General features: G+C 30.7%; 2 protein-coding genes and 1 long non-coding RNA gene across 10 annotated transcripts; 2 read left to right on the plus strand and 1 right to left on the minus strand.

The window, feature by feature from the left end:
• Nucleotides 1-222: 222 nt before the first annotated feature.
• Nucleotides 223-16259, plus strand: LOC139993739 (uncharacterized). Of its 8 annotated transcripts, none has more exons than XM_072015736.1 (9): nucleotides 1859-1953; nucleotides 8524-8962; nucleotides 10739-10961; nucleotides 12619-12755; nucleotides 12961-13182; nucleotides 13309-13491; nucleotides 13567-13683; nucleotides 13825-14026; nucleotides 14452-16259. In XM_072015736.1, the coding sequence occupies exons 2-9, from the start codon at nucleotides 8834-8836 to the stop codon at nucleotides 14493-14495; spliced, it is 1257 nt and encodes a 418-aa protein (XP_071871837.1). In that variant the 5' UTR covers nucleotides 1859-1953; nucleotides 8524-8833; the 3' UTR covers nucleotides 14496-16259. The 8 variants fall into 8 exon arrangements, with proteins under 8 accessions (XP_071871842.1, XP_071871837.1, XP_071871841.1 ...); XM_072015740.1 differs by having other exon boundaries at nucleotides 1885-1953; nucleotides 8616-8962; XM_072015733.1 differs by lacking the exon at nucleotides 1859-1953 and adding an exon at nucleotides 1961-2114.
• LOC139993744 (uncharacterized) lies at nucleotides 10934-17240 on the minus strand. The gene is made up of 3 exons (XR_011801451.1): nucleotides 17152-17240; nucleotides 16637-16693; nucleotides 10934-11000 (listed from the first exon to the last, which is right to left on the minus strand). It is a non-coding gene; the product is annotated as an uncharacterized lncRNA (long non-coding RNA).
• Nucleotides 17235-22286, plus strand: LOC139993738 (zinc finger TRAF-type-containing protein 1 homolog). Its single transcript, XM_072015732.1, has 6 exons — nucleotides 17235-17648; nucleotides 20297-20535; nucleotides 20598-20809; nucleotides 21102-21262; nucleotides 21350-21552; nucleotides 21644-22286. Exons 1-6 carry the CDS (start codon nucleotides 17253-17255, stop codon nucleotides 21669-21671), a joined length of 1239 nt encoding a protein of 412 aa, XP_071871833.1. The 5' UTR covers nucleotides 17235-17252; the 3' UTR covers nucleotides 21672-22286.
• The last annotated feature ends 1650 nt before the right edge of the window (nucleotides 22287-23936 follow it).

Here is a 23936-nt window from a genome sequence, read left to right on the forward strand (position 1 = left end):
CATTTTACAAATTGATAATATTGCGTAGTTCAAACTATAAAGTAAATAAAAAAATATTTGCGAATTGCGTAAATAATAAATGTATGCAAAATAGGGCTGATCTGACACAATAAATTTAATTGCAATAAATTGTGCATCAAATGCACTTTTTCTGTATCTACTCCTTTATCCGCCAGATGTCAGAATGATACAAAAAGAAAACGTGCTTGCGTAGTACAATGCGCCAGTTATGTAGTATGTATCTAGGTTATGTCGTGAAAGATACATGAGGATGGATCGTTTGATCATAACCGTACCAAAGCAATAATATGTGAGACTCAGAAATAACTCTAAAGTCATGTTGCGTAATATATAGTCGAAGTAATCAGAGTGAATATTAGATAGCTGCTAGTTAAAGTAGGTTTCTTGATGACTAACATCTCGATTAGAGAGGTTATGTTATTGAACTGGCCGTCAATACGATTTCACGTCCGTTTGTTAACTTCATGACCCGTGCTATGATTCTCCGATCACAATGAAGAATTCGAACAACAAAGAAACCATAAATCTCCTTGATCTGTTATCGGAAAGTGATTCCGATATATCGGACTTGGATTTTACACCTAGAAAGAAGAAAGTTAAACGGTAAGAAAAAACGCGCGTTTTTCAAACCTGTATGTAAGCTTTCAATTAAATTTGAAGTTCTAAGTATGTAAATTATGTGTAAAATATAATACCACGTTACAGGAAACATCGATTAAGTGCCAGAGCAAAAATGAAGCAGACTGATTCTTGTGGATGTAGCAAGTCTGATATGAGGATCATATCATTGTGGTTTGCAGCAGTCCTAATTACATTCTGGTTGATAGCACTGTCCTGGCTGGCTGTTATTTTATATGGAGAAATTAAAAGGATGGATATTTCTATAAAATCAGGTAAACACATAATTCTTCATTTGTGGATGTTATCAAGTTCATATTGATACTGATGACTGAATGTGACTGATAATTACTAAAATTGCTTTATGCCGCTTTTATTCTGGAACTGATACTGGGAAAAATACAAAGAATCATACTGTTATTGTAAAGTAATATTAGTAAACTTGACTTAATTTATAATTTATGAACTTCATTATATTCATTTCTACTGCTTGATTCAAAGTAACAAAAACTTGCAAACTAATGCATATATTTATAAAATCTTCATACTTATCTCATGTGAATGTAATTCATACTATGACATTTTCGAGTAAAAATTTCTCTGCTGAAATATAGGTGGAATATTTTTGAATTTTCAATATACAAATGTCTATTTTTGCTATTTCCAACAGCGTCGTAAATTTAGATCAGAGCTCATTATAAAGCAATGTATTCGACAGTAAAGATCCGACAAGAAAGTTTAATATATAAATAGTCATAAATAGGAACACTTTTGTTTCGATTCATTCACTTTCGCTAAAATTATTCTTCAATCGAAATATCGATCGTTTAATGTAAAATTTAAACGTTGTCATGTTTAATGTTTTCAAGTTCAGTTTAATTTATATTTTCCATTTTTTCCATTTAAAAATGCCATATTTCTCTTTTTCTCTTTTACGATTTTGCCACAAAATCCAGATAATATTCGATATGCGATTTCATTTTTTCAATATACATTTACAGTGGCGACACATCAATATCTATCGAATCTTATCGGTCGCGTTATCGCTGACAACGGCTCTATTTTTCTATTTTTACGAATCCCGCGCGTTGCTGTTTTTCCTTCTCTTTCGTTCCTATTTTACTCCGTTTCTTCCACTTCGTATTAATTCAAAATTCCCTATTACCGCGAATTGTTATCATAGGGACTCCTAGCAGAATAGACCGAGCACGGTCGCGTACCAACCCTCAGTCAGTCGATATCTTGCGCACAGCGCGAGTGGTACGCGGTGAGATAGCAGAGGCGTTGTCTACGTTCTTCGTCTCGTATTCTATCGTTCGTAGCCTTTAATAATTCCATTCAACAAATAATGCTGGTTGATTCATTTAACAGTCCGCAATTTATTAAAGCGGTATATTAAGTTATAAATCGTGTGTTAGTACGATTTGTCGTTCCTGTATTGTGGAGTTTGTGACTCGTGAATCGATCAGAGAATCGTATGTATAATTTATACCGGACGTAGGTCAAGTTCCGCATGCACCAAGTGCTCGTGGTTTTTGGTGTTTGAAGCGTTCGATGGTCGACAGGTGTACACGGTTCTATTCCTCTTTTATTGATTCCCAATCGTCCAGCGAACACATAGAAGTGTCTTTAATAGAGTGACGTACGAAAACTCTTGTGTCTATCTCATAGGGGTGGATATACGAGGGGGTCGATTTGCTTAAGTAACCCCCGCGACTATGACAGATACGTAATACTTGCGATCACGTACACTATCGCTTAAGAATATCCGCTTCTTCCTAATTTTTCACAAGATGTAACTTAGTCCTTAAAGCATATTCTTAAAGGAAATCGCGGAAATTGGTATCATTGAGTAGTGTATACACAATAAATACATGCAATAATTAACGGTATTTCATATGTTAGAACTGTTTAATATACTTTGATCGTTTATTCTATTGCACGTTGGTCATTTTGTCTGTCATTCTTTTTGTTTACTCACACAGAAATCATAATTGAAGTTATTTAAGTCTATACCCATCATAAGAGATATGAAAATGGTATTTATAATAATTATATTATTTTCCTCATTGGCTGTATCAAAAACATAATCGTTTAATTTGCTTGGACAGCGTGTCAAAATAATTATGTTATTCCACAGTTTGATTCAATTGCTTTCGTGTATATCGAAAATTGGAAATGGTATATAAATTGAATACTTCTTGTTATTATTTGAAAATATTATACAAAAATATTTCTAAATAATTGAACAATAAAGAAATAGATCACTATAATTTCAAAAATTAAAAATGACTAAAATGTTACAAAAAATTTTGATTTAGTTTCAAAGGTTAGGTTATGGTTATAAGACGAATCTTCGTAAAACTGTTTATAAACGAGAGAAAATGACTTTGAGCCAACGGATTTCCTGATTTCCTCTGTCTTGGAATCTCATACTTCGTGAATTATTACATCATATGAAATAATTAAGGTATCACCTACCCTTTGTATTAATTGGTCGTGAGATGTAGGAGATGCAAATAGACTATTGAATTATATTGACAGACAGTTAATCGCCTGTCAACGTAATTATCATTGAATTAATAATACAACTACAACCATCTAGAATTACTTAGAGTAATACATAACATAGTAGATGAAGTTTCTGTTTTAAAAAAGTACTTTCTAAATTTTTATGAGAATTCCCTCGAACGAGGTTGTATATATTATTCGATACAGCCCTGGAATTGATAAGATATGGGCGTTAAAAACAGCAGAAATTCATAAGTTGTGACTCCAAGTCTTGAACAAAATATAACGAACAAGTATTTAAAGCAACAAAGGAAATTAAAATAATAATTGATAATTTTATTACATTTTCAATTACAAATTAATTTTTTTATATATATGACTCAAGAAATTCGTTTCATTAACTATATATTATAACATATCAAACTTTGAATATTTTATTTATTTTAGTGTATCATATGCTTTTTATGAATTTTTGCAATTTCAAATTTCCTATAAATGTATGAACATTCGCAGTTTAGTTACTATTTTTACGAATTATTTTTGAGTGGCTATTTCTAAAAACTTTCAAATAAATTCGTTAAAAAATTTCCATTACAGCAAAATAAAGTAATAGAACTAAAAGTTAAGAAAAACTATTAATTAATGAAACAATTACTGTACTACTAATTTAAAAAGACTTCGATATAAGTGCATAATTATCCAAAAAATCGAGTTTATCGTCCCAGATCAATTATCCTAATCGATTTTTAATTGATAATATATTCTTAGCCTATGAATAATATATCATAAGGTTTATTTGAAATTGAGCTATATCATAAAGAAAATTCCTCTTCGATCGATGGAGGGAGAAAAAATAAAGAGTAAAGAACAAAAAAGTTGGATAGAAATCAATTCAATCAAATCGTTCGATTTTTCATTTGAATGTTTTGCACTGTTGTGCAAATGTAATCTGAGATGGAAGCAGCGCAACGCGATTAAGTCGCGTCGTCAATCGCTGCTAATCGCGAGTACCGCGTTGATATTCGTGTCGTTCGTTGCGTGTTACCGTGAAGTCATGCGTGCTCGGCTTTCGCGATATTGGTGACTTTTAAGGAGGTGTATGAAATCAGAAGTGCATGTGTCATTTTGGATATTAGTAGAGATATCCATTTCTTGATTCAGCATTGCTGCTTTTAAAACTTCTATAATTTTTTGTTGGAGAAAGGACTAATCTTACAAAGTCTTTTACAATTGTACTGTGATTAGTAAGATACTTCAAATATAAGAGTTTTATTATTACAATCTACTCTTAAAGACTATAATTTCTTTTTCTGAAAATTTTTATTTATGTAGTCCTTTTCAATGTTACCGTTACTGAGACGCTCTAAATATAAGTATTCTATTATTTTGTTTTATTTTTGATCCAATATTTTTTCTATAATTTCTGTTTGACGAAATTTCTATTTTTATAGTATCCCCTTCTTTTTCTCTCTTTTTTTAAAGAGAATTCTATTTCCGAATGGAATAAGTTGTTCTTGAGAAAAATATGATGTTTGAATAGTCAAAGACATTCACTCGTGAAGATTCTATTTTTTAGGCGATATCATTGAACATTCTATACCACATTAATTATCGTTCTATTTTATATTTTATATTCTTATAGATATTCTATATTTTCAGATCTTTGTTTTACTATATGTTTCTCTTTTTTCATCCCGTTTATTGTTTTTCTATCTTCCATTTTTTTTGCAATCCTCTGTATCCGGAAGTCTCCTTGCTTACTGCAAGAAAAAAGATACTGTTGATTATATCATTTATTTGCGCAAAGAAAATACATGGCAATTTACAAGTGCTACATAAATTGCCCGCTTGAAATTCAATGATATAATGATAAAAACGTAGAAAATAGTAGAATATAGATGCAAAAGTATGAAACTTTAAATCACATAGAATTATAGAGATCCGAACATATTTTTATCGAATACTTAATTTTCCCTTATCTTCATCTCAGAAGCGCCAGTTTCTGGTCAGAAACATTCCAAACATGTACCGAATCATTTGTCTTTCGTTCCCTTGTTTTATTGTCCACTTTGTAGATAAGGTGCACAGTGGAGAAACCTAATGACGCCATAAAACGTTTATTAAACCGACATTCTGATATGTGAGAAGTACTTACAGTTAATTAGAGTCGGATACCAATCGCTATTATCTAAACTTCCAACAGATATAAAATAAAAATATTTTTTCAACTTCATGTCTTCATGGAAAATTCATTTTCTATTTTTCCATCCAGGTCTACCAGTTAATAGGTTGTGTAGGTGATTAAGTTTAATTTATTACCAGTTTTTTATGTAAATAGAATCGTTAGGATATTTTTTCCACCAAGTCTAACCTATTTTGTATGAAATATTTATGAAGTAGATTACTGGGAGTATAACGTGATACGTATTATTATTTTTATTTATTTCCTTGAAGTTTTTTTTATTTACAAACACGTATTCATATAATTGTATTTTATAAAGCTTATTTCTCGCTTGCTTATTATTGTAGTGTTGTATTTTAGTAACTTTCCATTATCTTTGGATTATTGATGACACTAATAGCTTTTTAATTCGACATATTTTCTCTTACATGTATTTTTATTTTATATTATATATTTTATGCAACGAAAGTATACAATTAATGAAATAAAAGCTACAATATGTATGAAATTAAATATTCTACAATTTGGTAACTTGTAATAACTTTTATTAATAATCTAATAACTTACGCTTTTCTAAGCGAAATTGTGATCGATTGAAGGTTAATACATTTATAACTCTCTGCATATGTATAACAACTGTAACATCTGTAACGATTTCCATATTATAGCAAGGTCTTGACTTGACCCTCTGTAATGTCATATAATTTAAAAGTTTTCTAAGAGCAAGTCATTCATTTGCGGAAATAACGGCTAAAATAAAGATAAAAATGTTTTCAATACAAGTTTTCAATTATTGTTTCTAAAAAAAAAGTATAGATTAAAAACTAAATATACTTCAACTTCCTAACATTCTTCAAACATACCTTAAAAAAACAAACAAGCGATCGACTGGATTGTCATTTAAAGCAATAATTCCACTTTCAGAACATTAATTACAACGCAGTCGATATCAACCAACACATCCAATTACAAGCATTATTAAAAAGTTTCCTTGCTATAACAATAAAATAACCATCATAACTCGACGACAACCACCACATCTGGTCCATTGTTCTCCATTCTTTCTCGCTAGATACACGATCACGCGCGTTCAATTTGCTTTTGTATGAATGTATATACCTGCACAAATATGTACTCGGATTTATATGTACTCATTCGTGTGGTAGTGTATTCGTACGGATGTTACCTGTATACGTTGTCAGGTACGACGGGCAGACGATGATAAGAGAACCCGCAGTATGAAACGTTTCGTGGTGATGTTCGGTTCGTGACGCGATTCCTCTTGTTCCATCACGCCTTTCTTCGTGTTTTTCTCCTTGTCCATGACAGTGATCAATTGCGAATCCTGAGTTTCGTAATACGACGACGACGATATATCTACAAGTAAACAGATAGTGACGATTCATAGTGTAAGATTTACTATGTCTTTTTCGATTGACAGAGGTTTTTTAGTATTCTATTGAGTTTCGTTTCGAATTTGTTATGTCCCAATCTTATTTTAGTTTCAACCTAGAGAAAGACTCATGTTTTAAGAAAGTCTTTGGCACACAATTGATGCAAGAAATCGCGTGTATCGTAATAATGATACTTTCATATTTCTTACAAATTAAACAATTTTTTTAACAATAGAAAGATACGATTCGGTAGAATATGACGCAGGAATTCTTCGAGTTTTATCATAAGTTTCCTTCCATCTAGTTTAGTTCCACTGGCGGCTTCCGGTCGATGCTCGTGGGTTGAGGAGTTGGAGTGCTTGGTGTTATGGCGTTGTTGTAGCCATAGTTTAACTTCAATTATCTCCAGAGTTATTGAATTCGTTTAAACGAAGATTTTTTATCTTTGCAACCGGGAAAAAAAGTGCCCGTAAGATAAAATGACATATTCATAAAATTGTGAATTTATACTTTGCTTTAGGCAATGTTACGTCTAAATAGTGCTGCAGATATCAGTTGCATTATACTTAAGAAATCATTAGTAATCTACGTAGTACTCATAATCTATATAAATCTAAACATCAATTTATAATGTACATATATTAATTCTGCATCACGTCTTATATGATTAAAATTCATATTTTACTTTAATTGCAGTTTCAATTTCCTTTAATAAATCAGTATTAAGGCACGTTTGTAATCAGCCACTAATAATTACAAACATTTTAACAATAACAAAAAATTGCAAACTACTTAAACTATACATAATTTACATAAAAATTTAGATTATTTTATCTCGCATTGAATTTTAAAACTCATATTGGAGGATGTATAAAATTCAACTTGCTAAAGTTCGATAGTCCTTCACTTGATAGCGTTGCGTTGCTAACAACGCATATGTATAATGTACATACGTTCGAGTGCTTTATTCGAGTTTCCTTATCTAATGAGTCGACTACCTTGAACAATTTCGACTGATACATTTAAATTGTTTACAATCATCGTGGGCACGTTATCGTACCTTGTGCCCATTTTTTATGTTCTTTCCTTTTTTTTTCGTTTTTCCTTTCTTCTTTCTTGCTGTTCCTCGTTTTTTCTTAGCTAGTCGAGGTTCTGTTTGCCGTTGCCTTTCTGGTGCTTTTGTTCTTCCTGACCTCTTTTCCTACCACTCGAGGACCGGTCCCTTGCTGTTGCAGCATCCCGATCGATCGATCGATATTGCGATACGGGGGTATGCTGAAGAAATCGTTGACAGATTTTTAGAAGCTTGACTATGATCGATTGTTCTCCCGATGAAAGAATTTTTGAACAATAGAGAAGCTGAAAAAAAGATGGGAATATAGAATCTTTCCAAGAGTGTTTGGATATCAAGAAGTTGAGAAAGATCTAGGAATATAAATTTTGAAAAGACAGAGGTGGCCTGTGCGGTAAACGAATTTCTCAATAGTTGAAAAATTGAGAATATTTGCAAATACACCGTATAATTTTCTTAATTTTAACAAACATACATTTAGATAATTGTAAATTATTAAATAATTAATGAATTCACAGTCATAGGACATATAATGAGGATGCTAAATACTCAAAGAGTTAGAAGAAGCTATTACACTATTGTCCAGTTTTTCCAAATTTTTTAAATTCACTCTAGTCGTTTTTCATAAAACTGTTACATTTTAAAAATACTCTACAATATTTCAAACAAAAAAATTGGAACAGGTCGAAACATACATCTTGATGTGCAAACTCAACTGTTTTTAGAGGAAATGATCACGCGATGCGATACCAATGAATATTCTATTCGCGGAAACGATAGGATCGGAAAAATGTGATCACAGAGCTGTGAATTATAGATCGTCGCGTTCTCGTAGTTTGAAACGGTGAAAACGCGACCGAATTTTAAGCACGGAAATGAACCTGCTGCGAACGATTATCAACGTGTGTGTATCGTGCAAAGATTGATAAAGAAGTATAGAGAAAGAAAGAAAGAAAGAAAAGAAATAAGGAGCTCCTCGTGCGCGACAAGCTCGCGTGAAACGAAACGAAGATAGGCGGTTCGGTGTTGCCTGAGATGGACTCAGTGGCAGTGACAGTGCCCCTTCGTCAGCCGACGAAGAAGATGAAGAAACGGAAGGAGCTCGATGCCTTGGCGCCTCCGCATATTGTTTCCCGCCGGAGTTCCGGAAAACGTAGCTCCCAAGTACGTATCGATTGACCGTGACCAAAAATGTTCTCTGAAACGAGACGGAATCCTTTGTAAAATTTTTCGAATTTATAAAAATTTAGATTTTCAGAGGAAATGTATTTTGAAATCGAAGATTTGTATATGCGTTTAGGTAATAAGATGATTTTTAATAAGAATGAAATATTCTTTATAAAGTGATTACCGTTTGTAAACCTTCTTGTAAACATTGAAGCCTTTTTAGGAAAATGTTTTTTTATATTGAGAATTATATTTGTGTCTAAATGCTAGAGGCGTTTTCTGATAAGATTCCAAATTTTTTTTTTTTAAATTTCTTAAATCTATAACACTTGAATTATAGGATTGAATTATTCATCAGAAAATAGCTAATTAGACCGATGAAAGTTTTAGAACAAATATGAAATTTCGAAAGTTGAAATGGAAATATGTATTGCTTATATAATTTCTTATTTTAAGTAGTTTATAACAAGTTAATAAAAACAAATATAAATATTTATATAATATTTTATGTTTTGGATAAACTGCGAATAAGATGGCGATTTAAGGTATAGCAAGAGATACTTAGTGAAAATTTCTGGATAAATCTGAAATTTTACCAAACTGGAAATTACAATTTTGTAATTTTTACAAATTTGTAAAATGTGAAATGTATGGAACAATTATGAAATGTATGTGTAATATGATAATATGTATGATAATGTACATCAATAATAATATATAATATAACATATTATATCAATAATATTTACATTGGGTATAATACTATATGGACCATATAATAGGTGGCATTAATAATGTATGAAATGTTGTTTCGTGGATAAGTTTGTACTAACAGTAAACAGAGAGTGGATAAGAGACTTATATGTAAGAGGATTAGAGAGAATGTAGAGTTTATGGACAAGTAGTACAGAATTTTGTCTAATTGGCACATTTCCTGACTGTTTCACCTTTATTCTGTTTGCTCCTAATTGGCTTTTCTTTGCTACTTTATGTATAATACTAAATATCAAATGTTTGATCTTGTTAAAATTATGCAAATAATTGTTCTAAGTACTCGATACTCTAAGTATTCATCTTGATTCATTCATCCTTTTTGTTGCTTCTTTCTTTTTCTGTATAAAATTAAATAATCGTAAATTTTGTTTTTTAATTTTCTTTTCAACAATCAATCTAAAACGACTATAAATTGCATCTTGTACAACTGTATGCAATGCGTATATGTTATAGCTATATATTTTCTTATCCATATTATCTTATTCAACTCAATTGACCTTTTGATTGACTACGTCTATCATTCTTTCAGAAGGTTATTTTCTTATTTGGACAGTTGGAATAACAAATGGTAGCTAAAATAAGTATTTAATTATTATATTTACTTTAAATCCTGAATAGAAGAGAAACGACATTATCTTGAAAGCTATCATAAAAAAGAACAAAATTTAACAATATCTGGTTTAAGAACCTAACATTTTATTTTAGTATCTAATTTAAGCCTTACTTCAACATCTTGCTTTGATCATGAAAAAATTGGAAGAAATATTTCCATCTCAAAAAACAGATATGTATTGCAACTTCCCAACATTTTAAATAAACAGGTTTAAAAGAAAAACAAAATTAAATTGAAAACAGATTATAAAATAAATGAATAAATCATTAAAAAAATTATAGACATTTTGAAATAGTATAAATATGAGGAGATTTTGTAAGAAATAAACGTCAAGGAAAAAGGTTTGGAAACGGCAGACTGGGACTGATCATCCTAACAATTTCTAGGAGTTACTATCAGATAGCAGCGACGAACGGTCGGAATACTGGAATATATCGACTAGAAATGGCCGCAAATGCAGAGGCAGACGAAGTCGAGCTTGTCCTGGATTTTTTAAAGCTTGTAGTGCCTTTCTGGCTTGTGCCTCTGTATTAGCAACCGCTAGTTTAATTTGGCTGTTCATCGACGTTCGTCAGCAACTTACTGCTCTACGGACCGAACTGGACCAAGGTATATTGCATCTTTGAAGAACGCTCACCAGAGAGACTTCTAAAAAAAGAAATACTTTATTTTAGATCCAAGTTAGAATTGAATTGAGGATTTACGTATATATAGGGTATTTCGTTTTAATTTAGATTCTATATTTTGCATAATAAACACGACTCATGGTCCTTATTACATAAAACACAGAATACAAATTAAAAATTAAATACCTGAAAAAAGATATTTTATTTTAATTAGAATCTAAAATTAAGTTAAGGGCTTACATAAAGTTGGAGTAGGTACTTAATAGTAGGTATATCTATACGTGTTGTATCTATTTTATGTAATAAATGCGAAAGAAAAGTTCTTTCATAGGTTCATCATTCAAATTAATTTCATACGTTTATCAATTAGGTCGGTTAGAGTAATGTAATTGTAATTTATATTTTGTATTTTACATCATGAAAATTGTTAATGAAATCCATCAAGTAAGATATAGAATTTAAATTAAAGTTAAATGTTGTAAAATTAATTCAAATTAATTACCCTGATATAAATCTAATTTAAACTACTATAATCATCCATAATTCAATGACACAAACTAAGGGGTTAAAATAGATTATTCTTAAATTATATAACTCTACTCAAACTGTTATACGAGTCACTTACGATCCAATAATACAGATTGAGTAATACAGTAATTGATTCAATAATAATAGAAATTCGAGAAATTAAGAAAAACTTTAATTGAAAAAGGGAAAGAATTCAAGGTGAAGAGTTTAATTAAATTCTCTTCACTTGAAAGTCAAGAACACTTCTTTTATCTTTCGTTTTATTTTTATTTGTTTTCATAAATCCAATCACGTTGTTACGTGAATCGATCCCCATATAATCGAGTTCCAGAATAGAAATGCGTCTTGTAACTTCTTTTTTCTTCTTTCATTTTTATACTTCTTTTATTTTAGTTTCTTTTTTAGCTGATTACGTTAATTTGTGGCTCAAAGGTATTTATAAAATAAGGCTGTTAGTCTGACGTTAAGTACATAATTTGCTTACAATGCGATGATCATGGTCGCATAGTAATATGCTTAACCGAGCGAGATCGTCAGTCCGATATGTTGACAAATATTGGATTATGTACTTGGTGTCAATTGGTAGAAATTATTCGAACTATTCTCAGTCAGGTCTTTGAGGATAATTGCGATGCACATCAAGAAAAGTAATTCTTAAGTTAACATAAAGTCGATATTTCAATACTGAGATATTTTAAAGCTGATATTAGAGTTGTTTGAGTAGCAAGAAATTTTAAGTTGGTATCAATACTTATCTACTTTAAACAAATACATATTAAATTATTTCGATATCACCTACGTCCAACTAAGAATTCTCGGAAGTTTCTTATTATTCAAGTATTCTTATTACAATTCGACTTTAAACACTGTTTAAAGTATTTATTTTATTTTATTTTATTTATTTTAATCCTCACAGGCCGGATTATGTCTTTAAAACTGATTCCAATAGGAAATAAATAGATTACAATTCGAATATGTTTACTCGTCGTACCTGTTTGTTTCTGGTTAAAACATTTGATAAGATTTTATCGATACTGGAATTTTTGTATCATGTATAAACACTCGTATCGAAACGAGGAAAAAGAGAAAACAAGATATCGTTTACATTGCAGTTATAGCCGGTAGCGAAGGTGTTCCCGATGCCCTGCAAAAATGTCACTCTCTATCGAGAGATCTTCAGAACAACCAGAGCATTATCTTCACTCATTTATCAGATCTCAAGCTTCAAATCAATAATTTTACAACGCAGGTAATTTCATGATGCTCGAATTTCTTAAGTGTAATTTCTTAACATAAACATTTTTTTTCTTGGAAATAAAAAAAATGATATTCAATAATGATTACTAATTTTTCATTAATAAATATATTAAATATTCTTAATTTACGTAGAAAAATTATTAATATGCTATATGGTATAATAAGTGATTTATTTTTACACGAAAATTTATTTACAGCTAGCACTTATTCAACGTAGTTTGCATCGTGCAAAAGATTGGTTCAACGAGGACCCAGCATTATTTAAAGTGCAAGGAGATTTGAAGGACCTTTCCAATAATGTGGGGTCATTTGGAAGCCAAATACAAGATCTGAGTAACACAGTAAAAAAATTGGAAGACTCAAATATTAGGATACAAGATGTCCAAAAAACAATACAACAGAATGTTACAAGTATCAAGGTTCATAATCAAACTTTTCTCATTAAAATTTTCCATAAATGCATAAAAATCTGAAGTCTACTTACAATCTACTTCTATATCAAGAATAGAATTTAAAAAATTATTTTTCTTTTCTTTTTATTATAGAACACAGTAACAGAATTGTCAAACATTACGCAAAAGCCTCAGATATTGATTACAAATGAGACAAAGATAAAGACTGAACAATTGAATGCGACAATCGTACATTTATCTGATAAATTGATGGACATCAATGAAACATTGTCGAGAGCTGTGCAATGGGTGGCGGAAGATCAGAAGAAAGATCATGTAAATGTTTGAGAATTTATAAAAGGTGAAAGTTGTGATGTGCTCACTGATTGAAAAATGTGATATGTTTCGCAGGACAAGCTGGTGTTGCTTCAGGAAACCACTCAAAATGTTAGCATGAAGGTGATATCCTTAGAAAGAGAATGTGTGAAGACTACCATACTACAATCTGTTAAGGAATTGGATACTCAAGTACGTATATGTTCCATATGATCTAAAAAAATAATTATCTAATATAACTTGTCAGATAACTTTTGCAAAGAGACTCTTTATTAAAGATTATTTTTTTGGAGAAAATATTTGTATCTTTTTATAAATTTATAAATTTCGTAGGTGAAAGAAATTCACATAGTTAACGACGAAATTAGCAAGAAAATGAAGCAATTAGAACAATCGTATGATAGTTTAAAAAATTCAACGAGCTTGATATTGGCGGCGATACCGGATATGCAGACCCAAAGGCTGATCAAGACGAAGATTTTGGAGGAGACGATCGGTGACGTTGCGACCACGGAACAAGATCGCAGTGTGTTAGGTAAGCTCTTTCGTTCAACCGTCTTGGACCTTGACTTGAAAAGCAAACGTCTGCTCGTGCAGACGAAACAGCAAATATTTGATTTCCCTGTTAGACGTGTATATGTATCCGTGTTCCTATGTATCCTATTTATGGGAAATTCACATGTAATAAACACATTTCTTTCATTTTAATTTTAGTTTTACTTATTGTAGAATGTTACATTTTCGCAATATTGTAAAAAATTTGCAAAATTTTGTAGGATATTGACATAAACGATTATTGAAATGAAAGTATAATGGCAAAATTTTCGAATCCTCGAAAAATAATGAATAAATTTTCGAATTCCTAGGTAATAATAGAATTGGTAGTCTTCATACACATGGATCTTAGTGGAATATAATAATAAACTAACAAGCATTAAATAAATTCTTTTTATTTTTCAGTATCAAATGAGGCGCCGTCGAAACGCTTGAGATCAGATCCGTAAAATGTTTCTAGAGAAATTTATAATATGGTGATGTTCGAGCGAGCTTTCATCTTGTACGATAGCAAAAGAGAATCAGCTGTTTCTTAGGAAGAACATAAGGAGATATTGCGCGTGTGTATGTTGTAAATATGAAATAAATTAAGTACGTTGAGAAATTCCATGTATATAGAGAGGTAAATACTTATGACCTGAATCATGTGATCTCTCTTAGTCTCTGTCCCTAAGTGTGCACAGAATGATCTACGAGGATATTTAAGTGGATCATCCTGTTGTATAAAAGAAGGAGAAGAAAAAAAAAAGATGATATCTGAAAACTGAGAGCTATTTATAAACGAGCAATAAGATATACGTTGAATCGTCTAGTATGTACTGTCCAGGTCGAATACCGTGTGACAGATGCCAATTTTTAAAGCACGCCACGGCCTGTAATGCGGCTACCTAAATTTATTCAGATACACCATCGAAAAAGTACAAAGAGCGTTTACACTTGTTCTTGCGTTACAAACCATAGACGAGGAAACAAAAAGGAGGAATAAAATGAAAATAAGCCAAAAAAAGAAGAAATAAAAAATTTAGAAGGCGTATATCTATACTACGATGTCCACTAATTCGCAATAAAGTTTTCTACTCTTCTACTATTTATAGCGCAGCATAGTCTATCGATTTGCCAAATGTTAGAGAGATTTAACAATCTGCGAACATTCTACACGTTAACGATTGATTTCGTTTTCGTTTATTCATAGATTATTCATCTTTTTAGTAATGACATATTGTACAGAGTGTTCAAAACTAAAAGTATGGTGGAGGTGTACTGTCCATCCCTCACCAGAAAGTTTGTTTAGCCAGTATATAGTGAACAAAACGCATTGTGTAGGATTTTTATTCAACCTAAACAAAAAAGTATAACAAAATGGTAATGTACTTTCATGTTTGTTTATTTTCCTGTGCAGGGTGATCATTTTTATCATTTTTAATTTTATTTATAAGAAAAGGAACTTATACATTTAGATTTTTTAAACAATATCTTGAAAGAGTCTTGACATTTTTATATTTTAATCTACATACAGTGGCTCACGAAGATATTTGAATATTCATCACAAAATATTTTTATGTACATATTATGTGTGTTATAAAACATTTTGATATCTCATTATCACTGCAATGAGATTCAACTATCATGATTATATTCCAAATGTTTAGTATAATACACATAACATAAATACATCATAATACATAAAATATTTCTATAAATGTACAAATACCTCTTGTGAGCCACTATATCTAATGTTTTACCGTCCATCTTAATTTCTTTCGAATGTATTTTGTAAGGTACATTCAATTACGTGTAATTTAATGGATCACCTTGTATGAGACAATGTAAATGTACTGTAATCCGTAAACAGTTTATAATTAGCATTATATTTTAAACACGCTCTAAACCCATTTGTGTTATGTAAGAGGCGATACACGCTAAATTTCGACTTTTCTCTGCGTTTGAATGTTGTATAATGATTTTACGCGCGTAGCCAGTTTTGGTGGACTGTAGCAATTGTGAATATAGCGTATCTAAACGAGTGTTCGTCCAGTTTAGCGAAGAACGAAACAACCTATTCACAGGTGGAAATGAAAGGTAAAAAAGGAATAATAATGACGAATCGCGTGAGAAAGTTGTATGAAATTGGTATGAATGTATAAAGAGAAAAACAACGCGTATAAATGACAATACGTCGATGTGTGAATAAAGAATTGATTATTCAGATTCAATTATGCTGTTCTTTTCTCTATTTCCTGTTACTAGTTTATATCGGATTGTTCGAGAAGTCTATAGCATTTTTATTATGAAATTCTATCAAATAATGAAATGTTTGAATAAATACTGCTCTTCATTAGATATTAAAAAAAAATTAAGGAGATGCATCCAAAATTCGTTAATAAAACAAGCTTCTTTCCCTTGAGTGAATCTTAGCTGGAATATTTACCTCTACCTAACTCGTTCATTAAATCTACTAGTATATTCATTATTGTTTATAATGGTTTTTATAAAACTTAATACTTTTTTATCTTTTATTTATCTTATTTTATGAATAGTATTTACCTCGTCGTGTGTAATTTAAAATTAAATAATGAAATTCAAGACTTACAAAAAGATGGGTGGCTACTCTTCTGGATCTTTGGATTTCATTTATGTAATTTTTTGACTAAAAAAAAAAAAATAAACTTTTCATTATTATGTACCTTATTGATAATCCTATGTAGATGAATACTACGTATATTATACTACGTATACTACGAATATTACGTATACGATATGCGTATTTGACTGTTCAAATTGAATTTGTATTACGTAGTTGATCTATGCTTTTAAATTATGAAGCTATGACATTTTAATAAAGATTTTTAATCATTTAAAACTGCTGAAAGAAAATTAACTGAAGACTGACTCGAGACCCTTTCGATACGAGCGATTTTCTAATTTTCAAATATTCGAAACGTCAACTAAATTCACATCCGAAGGATATGTAGTAATCCTAAAATCGAATTGGATTCTTATTTTATGGTAAAAAGGTCAGACGTTAAGTTTTGAAAAATCATATTCGACAACAGTCGAAACAATGACAAATGGTAACAAAGTGTCAAAGAAACAATCTATCAATACCGTTCTTCTTAGCGGGTTCCCTTCTATTAGCAACAAGGCTATTATTTTCTATCTTGCTAAAAATAATTCGTAGAATAATCGAATGTCACGAAAATTTTCACATGCGTTGGCTTTTAACCTTGAATAATACATCGACCGATTTCATTACGTTTCGTATAAGTATCGAATCGGTGTTGTCTCTATCTAGGAGATTATTACGTGGTCTGCGTTTGACATCTGCGCATTTCTCACGCTCATTCGGAGGAAAAATCAAAACAATCAATATGGCGGATCCGAACAACGAGGCTGCATCGTCGAGTAGCGTTTCGGAGCAGGCCCCGTCGGCCACCCCGATTCGCGACGATCTCGAAAAAATCGAGGACTTCCTTGAGCCTGATAAAAAGCGTCGCAAACTGTCACGGAACGATGGGAAAACCGAACAAAAGTTGGAACACCGCTTGGGCGGCATCCTCTGCTGCGCAGTTTGTCTCGATTTACCCAAGGCAGCCGTTTATCAGGTAAGTTTTCGAATTATTATTGCTTCTTAATATTTTCTGCTATTCTTTCGATACGTGCCACGCTTTGGCGCTATCTACGATATTTTTTACGAATGATACGTTCTATTGATCCGGTATATACTGTGGATTTAACGTGACATGACGTCGTTCCTCTAACAACGTCGTTTCTTTCTATCCGACATTTTCACCCGAGGACGATGGGTGCACTTCTCTTCGTCGATATGTATGTCATACATAATACGTACGTATAGATGTTACCGAGCAAGAATTATTCTTATTAATTCACGTTCACTATGCGCACTATGCACCGTGACAATTTGTTGACATTTCTCTACACGAAATCGTCTTTTGTTGTTTTCGGTTTTATGGCTCTAACTTGGCAGTAATAACTTTTCATTGAACTGCAAATATATGTTGATCGCGGTGGAATACAGTAAAAACTTAATAAAAGATCATTCAAAGTAAAATTAAAATAAAAGGAATACGAAAATGAAAATATATTTTTAATAGTTAAATGTGTGTTTGAAAAAAGCAGAAATATTTCTGGAGTTATTATCGCTTCTTATTCAAGACTTGTGTTTTGTAATATACCTATATATATATTTTATTACTGATTACAGTTGAGTTATATTTTTAATCGATTAATGACAGCCTTTAATACTACTTTGTTTCTGTGTTAAATTCTTTCTCTCTCACTCTGCCCATTTTTCTTACCCTCCTTTTCTCTTGACAATTATAACATATGTATTGTTCAATAGTTTGCCTTTATAGTAAGATTTTATTTTTCTAATATTGCAGGAATTGTTATAATCATGCAGATGATAATTTCATTTTTAAGTTTTGATCTTATAAGTATTTAAGCTATTTTTATTATTATTAGAAATAAAAATATGTTTATCAATTGTCTTCTTTAAGATAGTAATAATATAATTACAGGTAGGTAACTATATGCTCTTTCTTAATAAGAGTGGTATTGAACATTTGAAAAAAACAGATGTATGAAGAACAGCCTTTAATTTGCTAAATACAAATATGATTTCCAATTATACTATTTTTCATTGTTATACATATTTATAAAGTTCAACAAAATCTGACTGATGATAAAAAAACATCCTCATATACAATATACTCTTACAAAATAATTTTTTGCAATGGAATTTCTAAATATTTAACATTTATAGTAAATATACTGCCTAAGTGTTTTTTCTTGTATAATTTGTATTGTAAAACAATGACATCAAATCTATGATAAACATATCTATGCATGCATGTAAAGTAATTCTCACTATGATGTACATTAATGGCGAATTTTCAACTCATGCGAGCAATATGCAGATATATCAAGGAGAATTATTGTATGTATGCATGCCCAAGCAATGATCCCTTTTTTAGTAACATTTATTTACAGAAACTCCTCTGTTAATTAAATTTGTAGCATTTCATTCTACCTGTACTCTATTTATATTTTATCCTTAGTTCTTTTTTCAATTTTATTCATGGAAATATATATATATGTAACATATTCTATATTCACTATCTTCATTAACTGTAAAACAGTGGGAAGAATGTTGCGTTTATCCCATCATAATAGAGATGCATACATGTAAGTTACTTAGTGCGCTGCACAGCGCATAATGTACTTTTTATTTTTACTAAGGTATGCAAGTTTGAACGTTGTATTCATGCATTTGTGAACTCGTAGATATTACACAGAATATTTGATTTTAAGCAGTTTAAACATTAACTTCATTCTTGTTGATATTCTAATAAAATCAATTAGGAAAATGAAGGAGAGAAAAAGAGAAACAGAAATTATTTAAGTCACCAGATCTTTATAGTCTAGCATATAATATAGCAATACATTTTTTCAATTACAAAGTATTATGTTTATTGTAAGAAGTAATCAAGATGAAGGAACCACCCAGATATTAGTTACTAGGAAAAATTTTATTGTAGATTCATGCGGAACTGATGTTCATCAATTATGATTAATAGTGAGAGAGTGAGAGTGAGAGAGAGAAAGCGCATTTCCAGAAAATCTGTATAACATGTATAGTTGAAAAGCATTGAACAAAATAAACATTCTTAAAGGTTATTAGTTAGTTATTTCGCATATAACACCCTTTTTCACTTATCCTACACATCATTATCCTTTTCTCTTCCTTTCTATTATCAATATTGGCAACATTAATGACAATTGCTTTCGGTGATGTTCACATTGTTTTAAACCTACTGGTTTCACAATATGATTACTTAAATTATTAATAGTGTTATTACAATTTTGTGTTTCAGGTTTAAAAACATCAAATTATGGTAATATACATGATATTAGTTTTGTTATTCTAGTTTGGTTAATGTGTTATAAGGGTTGTACATATATATATTTAAAAAAAAAAGAAAAGTATAAGATGTGACAGCTTGTGCAAAATGAAAAGTTAAATTATTTATTTCAAATAAAAGTATCTCTTCTTTTCTTTTAATCAATATTAAAACAGATATGTTTATTAGAGCTGGCAAATTAAATTTTGCACATAGCTGTACATATATAAGATACAACAGGCTAATTAAAGTTATCAACAAAGTTAGGATTATCTTTTACAATATGAAACTAAGAATGCTAGTAATACATGCTGCAACAATGTTCACAGTGTACAAATGGACACTTGATGTGTGCCGGTTGCTTCACTCATGTCCTCGCAGATGCCAGGCTAAGAGATGAAATGGCAACATGTCCCAACTGCAGAATCGAGATCAGCAGAACATCTCCATCTCGAAATTTGGCAGTTGAGAAAGCAGTATCTGAGTTACCAGCAGAATGTCAATATTGTGCAAAGGAGTTCCCAAGGAATTCCTTGGAACGTCATGAAGAGACTATGTGCGAAGAAAGGTAATCAATGTCAATAAATAGAACTGGATAAAATAATATTAATGTATGTTGTGTGTATGTAGAATATCCAGTTGCAAATACAGTAGAATTGGCTGCCCATGGCGTGGACCAAATCACGAACGTCCAGAACACGAGGCACATTGTGTACATCCACATCGTTCAGGGCTGGATGTAATGGATGCCCTGCGCGATATCGATGCCCGTACCCTTGAAGAACGTAGGCTGTATGACAATGTCTTTGATCTTTTGTCGTACGAGAAAATCACATTCAACGGTCCGTATCTGTTTCTCGTGTATTAAGGCTATCAATCTCTTACATAGTCTTGTTTAGATGAAAACATTATAAAAGATATTTCACTTTGTTCTGTGCTTTGTTTAGCAGCAGCAGGAACAATCTCTGTCATCAAATTTATCTAAATTAAAATATTTATTTAGACTTTTAGATATCTCATTGGAGACATTTGAAATATTGAATAAAATCATTTTGTTCTTGCATTTCCTGCTATATTAATAGACGCGTAGAGAACGTAGGATAGGAGTTATCTGTAGAATTTCGTCCTTTGTAGATTTACAAATGAAGCCATATCGTACAGATGAATTTGTCCATAAACTGTTTTACGAAACTTCTCGTTTTACGGCGTTTAACAATCAATGGGTTGTTAAAGCGAGGATCAATAACAGTCAACGTGATCCTACTCAGAGTTCGGAAAGAGACATGACTTATCAAGTATGTAGAAATTCAAAAATATTTTGCAAAAAACCAACGATTGTCTTTTTAATGAATTTTTTAAATATGCTTTTTAATGTATTATAGTTGATTTTAAAATCAAAGACAACGTATCCACTACCACTTCATTATTTGATATTAAAAGGACCTTTTGGGGACATGAAAGTACAACCAAGAATACACAAATTTGAGTTCACTGACCAGGAAATCGAAAGTCCTTATTTACCTTTACCCTTACCTGATACGGCAGAGTGCAATAGACTTCTCGCTGCAAGAGCTATTAGTTTCAGGTAAGAAACTAACACATACAGCTACATAATAATCTTTTATTAAGAAATTCAAGAGAAGAAAGGTCATTTGCTTACATTTTTTTTGTTTCAGACTAATAATGTTCCTGGCATCTAAGTAGCTCGACACAATTACTGTCAAGATTTTATGGAAAATGAATTATAATTGACACAACTTTTTAGATTTAACAGTGATAAGAACATAGATGACACAGAGGTTTATAACCAATTACTAGTAGTGTTTAACCGTAATGATAATAAAGATAAAGATGCTAATTCTGCTGTAGTCTATACACATATTACATTCAGAGAAAAGTTTCACTATGTTGAAACCACGAATAGATTGACACAGAGGAAATAGAAAAAGTAATTTGCAGATACTTAAAAAAGGGCAATGTCTAATTTTGTTTTTTCTAATCTCTTTCAGAAAATTTTTATTTTTTTTTTATTAACTCTTCCAATTTACTGAAGCTTTATGTAGATCATTGTTGTTAGACAAGTGTATTAAATTGCGCCGATACTGGTAAGTAGAACTGTTTGACAAACAGAATAGAAAAGATAGTATGATTTTTCGCGTAGTGATGTCGATCGAAGCGAACAATTTAATGCACATGCCTGTCGACAAAAGCCTATTATAGATTCTTCTATTTACATATAAATTAAATGTTATTGATGTAAACATCCCAAATTGACATACTGTAATAGAAAAGAATTAAATAAATTTATTATAATTACAAGTTCTAGTTTTAATTTTAAATCCTAACAACATCTACTATCGAATAATGACTCTATTTACATTTTACTTTTAAATTTACGAAGATTAATCCAATTTGTTGTAACTCGGATAAATTAATGAAAATATAAAAAGAATACTTTTAGTGAATAGAGAAAAAGAAGTGATTCAAAATTTTTTAAAAACTTGGAATTAAAATTAAAATTTAATGCTATTATCATTATGTAGAAATATTAATATTATGAATCTTTCTGGAATTGATTTAAAAAGGATGTAGTCCCGAACACTCCATCCTTGATGCAGTATTTACTGTATCATCAAAAAGACTATTATTAAAACTAACACCTGTACAATCTGGTCTATTGTGTACATCAATTCTAACACTAAGTTGTGCATTCTGTTTGTGCATTATTATCGCTAGAGCTATTGAGGTAATATCTCTCATGTGTTCATTACCATTTCTTTCTAGTAAGTCATACACTACCATGTATGCATCTCCTATTGTTTGCATCTTAGTTTAATCATATTAAATGTTAGTAACAATGAAAACGTTTCATTCAAAATTGTAATAGCTAAGTTACGGATATTTATGAAAATAAATTGAATAAATAAACAAATTAAATGTGGATTAAATAGAATTAAATTAATACTTTTATTATTATTTTCATACTGCCCCATACGTATAATACGTTTAATATAATACGAGGAAAAGGTCTGATAACTCCTTGGACGAGATATGTTGGCGGGAGTAAGAGAAAGAGGATTGATTATCTAAATATTTTCGAATTTGCAAAGGTGATGGTCGATTTAGTGTGATTAGTAATTCTTCTTCTGCAAGTGACCATCCTCATGCTATTGGCAATCGGGGGTACGATACGAATTGTGGGATTTCGCGGGTCTCACTCAGCGATCATAACAAGCAATAAACTCTTATGAAACGCTCTGACTCGACCAATACATACTGGAATAGAAAGCTAAAAAGGGAAAAAATCCTAAATCCATGATCATTACCAGCAACTAATAATTTCTTAAGCGATAGAATGAGTGTTCAATGGTTTGATATAGTTACCGTTGTTAGGAAAGACAAAATTTTTTGGGCTTATAAACATAAACGTATAAAAGTATAAAAATATATATATATTTTTTATACTTCTATATATTATTATACTACTATATATTTATATATTTATATATTATACTACTATATATATTTTTTTATACTTTTATATATAATTTTATAATTTTATATATACTTTTGTATATAAAAACATAAATATATAAAGATATAAGACGTAAAGATATAAACGGGTAAAGAGATAAAAATATGAATCTAGAATGTAAGATGAACGTAAGAAAAAATTCAGAGTCGGTGCATAAAATTTCGTATACAATAAGCCGCGAAGGATATTAGCGTAGGACATTAATAAAAATATTCTCTTCTTCTCCAAAAAAAGTATAGTAAACAATTAATTTCTCTTTCTTAGATATCTTACAATTAGTTTCAATATTACGTGATTTTGTCATTCTAATAATTATCTACCTCAGATAGAAAAGTAGAACTTTTATGAATAATATGAACTTTTTCGTAGAACCGTACAATTAAATAAGTCTTGTAGCGTGGAACTTAATGGGTTCTTGTCTATGATAGTGTGCA

The sequence above is a fragment of the Bombus fervidus genome, chromosome 13, assembly GCF_041682495.2.
Source record: "Bombus fervidus isolate BK054 chromosome 13, iyBomFerv1, whole genome shotgun sequence".
In the NCBI taxonomy this organism is placed as follows: domain Eukaryota; kingdom Metazoa; phylum Arthropoda; class Insecta; order Hymenoptera; family Apidae; genus Bombus; species Bombus fervidus.